The sequence below is a fragment of the Leucoraja erinacea genome, chromosome 7 (genome assembly GCF_028641065.1).
Source record: "Leucoraja erinacea ecotype New England chromosome 7, Leri_hhj_1, whole genome shotgun sequence".
Classification (NCBI taxonomy): Eukaryota; Metazoa; Chordata; class Chondrichthyes; order Rajiformes; family Rajidae; genus Leucoraja; species Leucoraja erinaceus.
The window spans coordinates 76,971,634-76,982,625 of record NC_073383.1 but is presented as its reverse complement, the minus strand read 5'-3'; the positions used below and the strand labels follow the sequence as shown (position 1 = coordinate 76,982,625).

General features: G+C 48.4%; 1 protein-coding gene across 1 annotated transcript in view; it reads right to left on the bottom strand.

The window, feature by feature from the left end:
* Positions 1-683: 683 nt before the first annotated feature.
* pdia5 (protein disulfide isomerase family A, member 5) overlaps positions 684-10,992 on the bottom strand; it is a 370,444-nt gene continuing 360,135 nt past the window's right edge. The window contains exon 18 of the mRNA XM_055638787.1: positions 684-1,644. Coding sequence (XP_055494762.1) covers positions 1,564-1,644 — 81 coding nt within the window. The 3' untranslated portion in view covers positions 684-1,563. The remainder of the gene's footprint in view (positions 1,645-10,992) is intronic.

Genomic DNA, 10,992 nt, shown 5'->3' with positions numbered 1-10,992 from the left:
TGCTAATTTAACGTTACTTTCCTCACCGGGTTGAAATGGATTAAATGTGAGGATGACAGACACAAAATGCTGGAGTAACTCAGCGAGTCAGGCAGCATCAATGGAGAAAAGGAATAGGTGATGTTTCAGGCAGCACAGTGGCGCAGTGGTGGAGTTGCTGCCTCACAGAGCCAGTGACCCTAGTTCGATCCTGACTACGGGTGCTGTCTGTACGGAGTTTTTCCGTTCTCCCCATGACCTACGTGGGTTTTGTCCGAGACCTTCGGTTCCCAGGTGTTCCACATTCCTCCCACTTTCCAAAGTTGAATTTAGAGATATAGCAAGGAAACTCCTGGGTTAACCCGACATACTGTATTAATTAAAACCTGGTTGAAGTTGTTTGACTTCTTAAACCTGTGATGATAATCCATTTGATATATGATCCAGGAAACCTTGGACAGCAGTGGAATATAGAAACATAGAAAATAGGTGCAGGAGTAGGCCGTTCGGCCCTTCGAGCCTGCACCGCCATTCGATATCATCATGGCTGATCGTCCAACTCGGTATCCCATCCCTTTAGCCACAAGGGCCACATCTAACTCCCTCTTAAATATAGCCAATGAACTGGCCTCAACTACCTTCTGTGGCAGAGAATGCCACAGATTCACCACTCTCTGTGTGAAAAATGATACATCAAACCAGTGTAAATAAAACACAAAAATCGCACTTTATTAGAATTCTTTGATTGGTTAAATTTTCCATTTGTCAGCATGCAATCCAAAAATATTTGGTCATTAATGGACCGGTAGCCAAAGGCTGAAATCGTACAGGTAATTCTCCATTTTTTGTTTCAATTTGGAATTAAAGAGAACCCAAAGCCACAGGTAATCACGAAGCTCAAACGTAATCCCATCGAACGCGCCGCATCTGGACCTGTCTTGTGTCGTCCCTGAGCAGTTTGATTAAAACTTGTAACCGATTGCAAACCCCTCCCAAACCACCCCCCACCCAAAAGTTGGAAAAAAAAACCCCGCCGCCTTATGCAACCTCACCCGAATGGATGGACCTTGTGTAGAAAAACCCACAGCTACAAAAACACTTGCATAGAACAACTGATGGTAGGCATCGACTGGTGCAGTCCAGCTGTTGATGCCCCCCTGTTGGTGTCCAAGGAAAGGCCCATCCTAGCTGAGTTTAATAAAGCAGATGAATATCTTAGCCTACTAGAGCATCTTGTACGCGTGCATCTTCAAACTGTTTGAAGGAATGGCTTTCTCCTGCATTCATTGACCCAATATCTTCTGACAAAAAGTGTCCTCTAGCTAGGATGTGGCAGAGAGCGGGGGCGAGAAGTCTGGCGTTGGTGATGTTGGCACAGGGCACACTCACACCAGTCGGTCACTAGACACAAACAAAAAGAAAAGAACCGCAGATGATCCACCGTGATCATTTTTTTTTGGATAAATTGCTTACTCTTCATTATTTAAAAAAAACCCTTGGCCCTCGGGAAGTGTGACGTTTCAGTACGGGTAGTGATGGAGACGGGGCTGTGCCACGGTGCGGTAGCTGGCGAGGGCAGGAGGGTTACAACTCTTCCCTGGTCTTCACAGTCCTCTCGTGGTCCTGCCCCTTCATTCGCCGGACGTAACCGATGAAGCCTTCCTCCTGAAAGAGAGGGAAATAAGAGGGAGACAAGACGGTGAAGAGGTGGATGATTGCGGACGAAACGTAGAGGAAGGAACTGCAGACGCTGATTTACGCCGAAGATGGAGACTCAGTGCTGGAGTTAAGTCCCACTTGGGCGTCATTTGCGGGTCACGGCGCACGTGATGCGCGCATGGTGTGTGATGATGTAGGCAGTGATGCGCGGTCACGCGCAGCGCCCCAGGACTTTGGGATGTACAAAATCTTCGCGCGCCATCTGCATGACACGCAAATGACGCCCAAGTGGTATAGGCCCTTTACTCAGCGGGACATCCCTGGTGAACATGGATAGGTGACGTTTCGGCTCCCAACTTACCGGCAAGACATACCGCAAGGCTTTCCTTACCACATCTGACATGTAACAATAGCGCAAGGGAACAAGCCCTTCGGCCCACAATGTCCGTGCTGAACATAGAAACATAGAAAATAGGTGCAGGAGTAGGCCATTCGGCCCTTCGAGCCTGCACCGCCATTCAATATGATCATGGCTGATCATCCAACTCAGTATCCTGTACCTGCCTTCTCTCCATACCCCCTGATACCTTTAGCCACAAGTGGCAACATCTAACTCCCTCTTAAATATAGCCAATGAACTGGCCTCAACTACCTTCTGTGGCAAAGAATTCCACAGATTCACCACTCTCTGTGGGAAAAAAGTTTTTCATATCTCGGTCCTAAAAGATTTCCCCCTTATCCTTAAACCGTGACCCCTTGTTCTGGACTTCCCCAACATCGGGAATAATCTTAAGAATTTTAAGAACCCTTAAGAATTTCTATAAGACCCCCCCTCAATATTATAAACTCTAGCGTGTACAAGCCAAGTCTATCCAGTCTTTCTTCATATGAAAGTCCTGACATCCCAGGAATCAGTCTGGTGAACCTTCTCTTTGCTCCCTCTATGGCAAGAATGTCTTTCCTCAGATTAGGAGACTAAAACTGTACGCAATACTCCAGGTGTGGTCTCACCAAGACCCTGTATAACTGCAGTAGAACACGATGCCAAGACCAACTCTGTTCAGCAGAAACGGTGGGCTGAAGGGCCTGTTTCCGTGCTGTATCTCCAAACCAAACTAAACCAATATAAAATAAGCTTCTTAAGGGTTTGGTATAAGATTATTAAGGGTTTGGACACGCTAGAGGCAGGAAACATGTTCACGATGTTGGGAGAGTCCAGAACCAGGGGCCACAGTTTAAGAATAAGGGATAAGCCATTTAGAATGGAGATGAGGAAACACTTTTTCTCACAGATAGTGGTGAGTCTGTGGAATTCTCTGCCTCAGAGGGCGGTGGAGGCTGGTTCTCTGGATAAGTTCAAGAGAGGGCTAGATAGGGCTCTTAAAGATAGTGGAGTCAGGGGATATGGGGGAGAAGGCAGGAACTGGGTACTGATTGTGGATGATCAGCCATGATCACATTGAATGGCAGTGCTGGCTCGAAGGGCCGAATGACCTACTCCTGCACCTATTGTCTATAGTAACTCTGCCTATTTTCCCCCCATGGCTTATCTCGGATGGAGCGGCCCAGGGGAGTATTGAACGATACAAAACTGGAGGTAAGGCCATTCAATGCTCCTTGTTTACAGGAATCTGGATGCAGACTATTGGGGTTTGTTTAAGTAAACCTTGCAGCCAGCAGGCTTGTTTGGATCGATGCCCAGAGTCTAATCCTCAGCATCAGCTGTGAACTTGCTCTCTTCTCAGAGAGTTGGGAGAGTTACCACACGGCGTTTTCTTCCAACGTCAGCAGGTTTCTTTTTCCCTTTCAATGAGCAGACACAATGTTTTGCTCTGGCTTCCTCATTAACTTTTTCACCTCGTCTTCTCTCCAGTGACTCGGTAATAAACCACAGATGTGAAAAATATTGGAAGAATCCACCATAAAATCTGGGCAAAGTCGTTTCAATTTTCATAAGTTCATTACTAGTTATAAAAGCAGAATTGGGCCATTCGGCCCATCGAGTCTACTCCGCCATGGCTGATCTATCTTTCCCTCTCAACCCCATTCTACTGACTTCTCCCCATAACCCCCGACACCCGCACTAATCAAGACTCTGCCAATCTCTGCCATTTAAATCCACATTAACTTGGCCTCCACAACCTTCTGTGGTAACGAATTCCACAGATTCACCACCCTCTGGCTCAAGATATTCCTCCTCATCTCCTTTCCAAAGGTACGTCCTTTAATTCTGAGGCTGTTTTTTTTAAAAATTAGTGGTACAGACTAGATCTATAATTTCAAGTGGTGAATCTATGGAATTCTCTGCCATAGAAGGTAGTTGAGGCCAGTTCATTGGCTATATTTAAGAGGGAGTTAGATGTGGCCCTTGTGGCTAAAGGGATCAGGGGATATGGAGAGAAGGCAGGGATGGGATACTGAGTTGGATGATCAGCCATGATCATATTGAATGGCGGTGCAGGCTCGAAGGGCCGAATGGCCTACTCCTGCACCTATTTTCTATGTTTCTATGTCTAATTCATTTATGGCAGGACTTAAAGTGGTAAAGAATGCACAGGGTTAACGTGATAAAGATTTTCAGTGAGTTACTTTAGAAAATCTATTTTCATTGATCAGTAATTAAGGGACTCATTTAAGATCATTACTGTAACAATGTTCAACTCAAAGCAACGGTGGAATCATTCTCCACACATCTATTTTAAGCATCCACTTGGTAATTTAAAAAAAAGGTTATTTTTAGAAAACAGTGCTTATTTATTTCCGTCTGTACACCTTGGATGGAATTTGGTGAACTCTTTTATAGAGTTCATTCAAAAGGCTTGGGATATAGGAATACAGCAAGGTAACAGGCCCTTCGGCCCAACTCGTCCATGCCAAACTAAGTGCCCCATCTGAGCTGTGTAGGGAGAAATTACTGCGTAATCTTGCATTTTGCCAGCACCTTCCGGGATTGATTTTAGACTGTGATTAATTTGCCTTGCACCTCAGCAGGCAGGTTAGTATGTGTGATTGCAGGCTGCACACAGCCTAGATCTTGCTAGCACCTTGATTCCAGCACACGGTTTTTGATTGAAAAAAAAAAACAATCTGGACCCTTTTCCCGGGATGGAAACTTTGAATCCTAGAGGGCAGAGGTTTAAGGTGAGAGAGGCATTGTTTACAGGAGATGTGCAGGGCAAGATATGTTTTTCACAGAGGGCGTGAGTGCCTGAAACATGATGCCAAGGGTGGTGGTGGAAGGTAGAGATGCCAACTTTCCCACTCCCAAACAATGGTCAAAATGAGGGACAAATTCCCGACAGCAATTCGCAGACCGACGCTGGGTGAATGATGAGTTGGCCCGGGTGCTGGACAGCACACAAAGCCCAGCCGGAGGGCCAGCTGAGGAGTTTTGGCCCGGGCCGCGCGACGTTGAGCGCAAAGTCACAAATCAATGATCGGCCATGAGAAGGAGGGGTGGTGGTGTCGGCGGTAAGTGAAGGTCCGAAGGTCGGACACCCGGCTGGGCTGCCGACCGACGGGGCCACGGGCGAGGCGCTGCTGCTGCTGCACTCCATGGGCTGCACTACATCGGGACGGGTGAGGCGGGGCCGGACGCGGCGCTCCGACCCAACAGCCCCCTCGACCCGAGTAGTAGCGGTCAAATATGGGACAAAGGGCGGTCACCTACGGGACAAACCAATTTTGCCCAATATACGGGATGTCCTGGCTAATACGGGACAGTTGGTAACCCTAGTGGAGGCAGATACAAAATGGTGTTTAAGAGACTTCTGGATATGGAGGGAATGGAGGGATATGGATTATATGCAGAGAGATAAGAGTTGGTCTGGGCATTGTGCACAGCATAGACATTATGGGCCGAAGGGCCTGCAGTTGTGCTGTACTGTTCTATGCATCATGGAAACAAGTCCACTAAGTCCACATTGGCTACAGATCGCCCATTCACACTAGTTCCATGGAGGTGGGAGATTGCAACCTTCACGTGGTCCGACTTGTTTCAACGAATGCAATCAACCCGGCGTGCACAATCAAATAAGATCAAATAGAAAAAGTTGTCGTACAACTTTAGGCTGTGCATGCCATACGCAAGAAGAAGAAGACTAGTTCCGTGCTATCCTTCTTTCACACCCACTCCCTACACACAAGGGGGGCAATTTACAGAAGGACCCTTCTTCAGTTTAATGGATGTCTGGACGAGCTGCAGAACAACTACCACTGGATTAACAGAATTGTTAGACACAAGTCCGATTGCCACCAAGTGCTGAATTATTTGTCAAGTTTAGAAGGCTGCACTGTGCCAGGTTGGAAGAACGAGGTGCTGTTCCTCCAACTCGCGTTGTGCTTCATCGGAATGGGTATAGGATGAGAAACCTAGTAAGTTTGTTCAGGAAGCCCAATTTCTGACCTATTCTAGTGGCCACGATACCTAGAAGGCCGGTTTAGCTTTGGTTTAGAGATACAGCACGGAAACAGGCCCTTCGGCCCACCGAGCCCGTGCCGGCCAGCGATCCCCGCACACTACCACTATCCTACACACACACACACATAAACACACACACACACACACACACGGGACAATTCACAATTTTAGCAAAACCAATTAACCTACAAATCAGTCTGAAGAAGTGTCTCTCCAGGGACGCTGCCTGTCCCGCTGAGTTACACCAGCATTTTGTGTCTATCTGTAGTTCCTTCCGACACAGAGGTGTCTTTTCACAACTGCACATGGCTTTGGTGAGTTTAGTTGAGTCTAGTTTATCGTTACGTGTACCAAGGAACAGGGAAAAGCTTTTGTTGCGCGCTAACCAGTCAGCGGATATAATGTGATCAATGAATAGAGGAACGCTGTTATCAGCCTGTGTGGGAAGGAACTGCAGATGCTGGTTTAAACCAAAGATAGACACAAACTGTTGGAGTAACTCAGCGGGACAGGCAGCATCTCTGTAGAGAAGGAATGGGTGACGTTTCGGGTCGAGGCCCTCCTTCAGACGGTTTTCAGTCTAGCAGCAGCAGTAGAAGGTTCCGATGCATCCACGATAGGCTAAAGCCCCTGTCCTACTTTCCCGAGTTACTCACGAATTCTCCAGAGTTTTCCCCTTGATTCAAACTCGGAGATACCAGCCGTCGGTACTTGGGGCTATTTTATTTTACTCGTGTACATTTTTCAACATGCTGAAAAATCGTCCCGACTTACCTGATGCCCCGAGTACCTACGGCTGACATTACGAGCCGCTACGAAATACCTACGGACTCCTACAGCCTCCTACGGACTTGCTACGGACATTCTCCGAGTTTGAATCCAGGGGAAAACTCGGGAGAATTCGTGAGTATCTCGGGAAAGTGGGACAGGCCCTTCAGGCGGCACAGTGGCGCAGGGGTAGAGTTGCTACAGTGAGGGCATGTTTCCACGCTGTATCTCTGAAGTAAAGTTTACAGCAGACACGCTCACTCACCTCAACACTGAAAATCAGCTCACAGGTTGCTGTTTGGATCGAGGCTATAATGAAGCTTGGAGATGAGTGGTGCTGACAACACCTGCACTGGGCCTCTGTCGGCAGCTCTGCAGCGAGGAATTGCCAATTCACAGCAGTGTCAGCAACACTTTGGTGGGGACCGCAAAGCAAAATGATTGGATTTGTCCTGCTGTTTGTTAACAGAACAGGCCTGGACTGCTTTCAGCGTAGCCTTCACTGTGAAGGATGCAGGGTTAAGTTGGAGGAACAGCACCGCATATTTCGCTCGGGCAGCTTACAACCCAGCGGTATGAACATTGACTTCTCAAACTTCAAGTAACTCTTGCTTTCCCTCTCTCTCCAACCCCTTCCCCCATCCCGGTTCTCCGACTGGTTTCACTGTCCTCTTGATTAAATTTTACTGATTGTATGCCTCGTTGTCAGCTTCTCCTCAGCCAACAATGATCCATTCTACATTGTCCTTGGCCCACGCGCCCTTTGATCTTTCATTTTCACACCTTACCCTTCCATATCTCTATGTCTCCCTCTCCCCCTGACTCTCAGTCTGAAGAAGGGTCTCGACCCCAAAACGTCACCCATTCCTTCTCTCCAGAGACGCTGCCTGTCCCGCTGAGTTATTCCAGCATTTTGTGTCTATCTTCGGTGTAAACCAGCATCTGTAGTTCCTTCCTGCACAAAGGTGTCCATTGGTGAGTTTTGTTGAGTCTAGTTTATTGTCACGGGCACCGAGGTACAGGGGAAAGCTTCTGTTGCGTGCTAACCAGTCAGCGGAAAGACAAGACTGGAGACAGAGACAAGAGAGAGCATAAGGTGTACTATAAAGAGTTGTGGTCTCAGGAAATGCGGACGGGTTTTGGTGGCAGTGCAACAGAGGTTTACTGTAGTAATTATTTGATTAGTTTAGTTTAGAGATACAGCATGGATACAGGCCCTTCGGCCCACCGAGTCCACACCGTCCAGCGATCACCCGTACACCAGTTCAATCCTACACACAATGGACAATTTACAGAATTAAATTAACTTACAAACCTGCACTTCTTTGGAATTTGGGAGGAAAGCAGAGGACTCGGAAACCCCACGCGGTCACAGGGAGATCGTACACACTCTGTACAGACAGCGCCCATAGTGAGGACTGAACACGCGTCTCTGGCGCTGTAAGGCAGCAACTTTACCTCTGCACGACCCTGTGGCTGTGCTAGTGATGCAAGGAACTTTCATGCAAAATGGATCTGGGGGCTCAAATGAATGAGCGATGATTGCATTGAAATGCACAAGATTCTGAAGGGGTTGGATTACACGAGATTTTTTCCAATGCAGATATGAACTGCAAGACAGTCTCACGGGTAAGGGACTGCACGGTTGGAAATCAGGTCAGAAATTATTTATTTATTCAGAAGGTCATGAATAGTTAAGAGTTCTCCGATACAGAGGGCTGTGAATAAAAAGTCATCGTTAGACTGCTTGAAGAACCCAGCAGGTCCAGGCGGCACCTGTGGAGGCAATGGGCTGGTCCATGTCTCAGGTAGAGACCCTGCATCAGGGAAGGAATTCTGGACTTGGAAGTGAGAGGGAGGGGTGAGATAGTGAGTGACAGACATGGAAATCGATATCAAAACATGGGGGGGACACAATTTCTTGGCAGCCGCGCGTGCGTGCGCACACACACACACACACACACACACACACACACACACACACATCACACACACACACACACACACACACACACACACACACACACACACCACACACACACACACACACACACACACACACACACACACACACACACACACACACACACACACACACACACACACACACACACACACACGGGCGAGGCTTCGGCGGCTTCAGCCGTGGGCCCTGTGGACGGTAATTAGTGACGGGCACCGGCAGTCGCCGAAAAAAATCACGCAAGTGGGACAGGCCCTTGAATTTCCCATCGAGTCTTCAGCTCCCACTGGTCGAGATGCAGGTGCTTTGTGATAAAAGTGATGAACGCATCGAATCGTTCTGCCGAACATTACTCATTAAACCCAACACAATACCTTACAAAGCTTGTAATGGGCGGTGGGAACAGTCTCCCACCTCTGAAAACATGGAGGGCACATGTTTCCCCCCCCCCGGCCCCCCTGGGATTTCCACCCCTGGTGAGTGATAAGTGAAGCGCAGGATCGGGTGATGTGCGGATGATGATGGAGGTTGAGGGCCAGTATGCGGATCGAAAGTCAAAGGTGATATCAACACAAAAAGCATGCAGTAACTCGGCGGGACAGGCAGTAACTCGGCACGACAGGCAGCATACCCGGAGAGAAGGAATGGGTGATGTTTCTGGATCCAGGCCCTTCTTCAGACAGTTGATAGTGAACGGCGAGAGTGGGAAACAGATGAATGCCGGGGAAAATTTAGCAGAAGGACTGTGATTGGGGAGGGAAGGGGTGGGAGAGAGGGAGGGTAGCGACAAAAGCTTACAGGTGATCGGCGGAGCCACATAAGGTTGCGGTGACGAGCAGGGACGGGACCAAGTGGGGATAGAGATATGAAAGTCAAACCAAGGATGAAGCAACTTGTGTGGGAAGGAACTGCAGATGCTGGTTTACACTGAGGATAGACACAAAGTGCTGGAGTGGACAGCGCCCAACCCTGGCGACTATTTGTGTGCTGGCCACAGAAGCAGATCTAAGTAAGTGAGTTAGCACCCGCTGAGTTAGCACCACCTTCGATTTTCCAGCATCTTAATTTTAATCACGCACTGTATTTTTTCCACTGGCCGGATAGCGCGCAACAAAGGCTTTTCACTGTACCTCAGTAGACAATAGACAATTGGTGCAGGAGTCGGCCATTCGAGCCAGCACCGCCATTCACTGTGATCATGGCTGATCATCCCCAATCAGTACACAATAAACTAAACTCACTCAGCGGGACAGGCAGCATTTCTGGAGAGAAGGGCGGGTGACGTTTTGGATCAAGGCCCTTCTTCAGAACTGGCCTGAGTTACTCCAGCATTTTTGTGGTCTCTCTCCAATGAAGAAACCCATGGCGGAAAGGTATGCGTGCGGTGGGACAGGTGGAATTAAGTAGGGGAAGGCTAACAAGTTTTAGATACAAATGAGGGGAGGAGGGGTGGGGTAGTGAATGGGCTAAAAGTGGCAACGAATGGCCTGTTTCCGTGGGATAGAGAAGAAACCCATGGGCGGAAAGGTATGCGTGCTGTGGGGGCAAGTAGGGGAAGGAGTTTTAGTGGGGGGGGGAATTGGAAGGAAACAATGGAACACTGGGTGGAAGTTAACTGAGGGATAGCTTTTCTCAGATCGTTAGTGGTACAAGAACAACCTTCAAAAGACATTTGGACAGGTACATGGATAGGACCAGTTTAGAGGGATATGGACCTAACGCGAGCAGATGGGACTTGTGTAGATGGGGCATCTTGGTCGGCATGGACAAGTTGGGCCGATGGGCCTGTTTCTAAGCTGTGCGACTCTATGACTATGGAGGGAAGGAGCGCTGTGGGAGAGCAGGTTGGTAGAGGATCTTGCAGGCGTTGCTGTAAGGTCTGCATCTCATGTGCTTCAGTGATCAGAGGGAACAGCCCAGCGCAGGAACAGACTGTACTGTACTATGGACGAGTAGTTGATAATGGCTTGGAAGTTGGCAAGCATCGGCTGGCTGCATATTGCAGCTTCAAATCAGCCTTACTTCCCGAGTGGAGTTGCCACAGGTCACACAATTCTCCGTTCATCATGAGTTAAAAGATAGACACAGAGTGCTGGAGTAACTCAGCGGGTCAGGAGACATCCCTGGAGAAGAACGATGGGGGAGTCTAAACGAGTGGGGATCTTATTGAAACATATAAGATTACTAAGGGTTTGGGCACGCT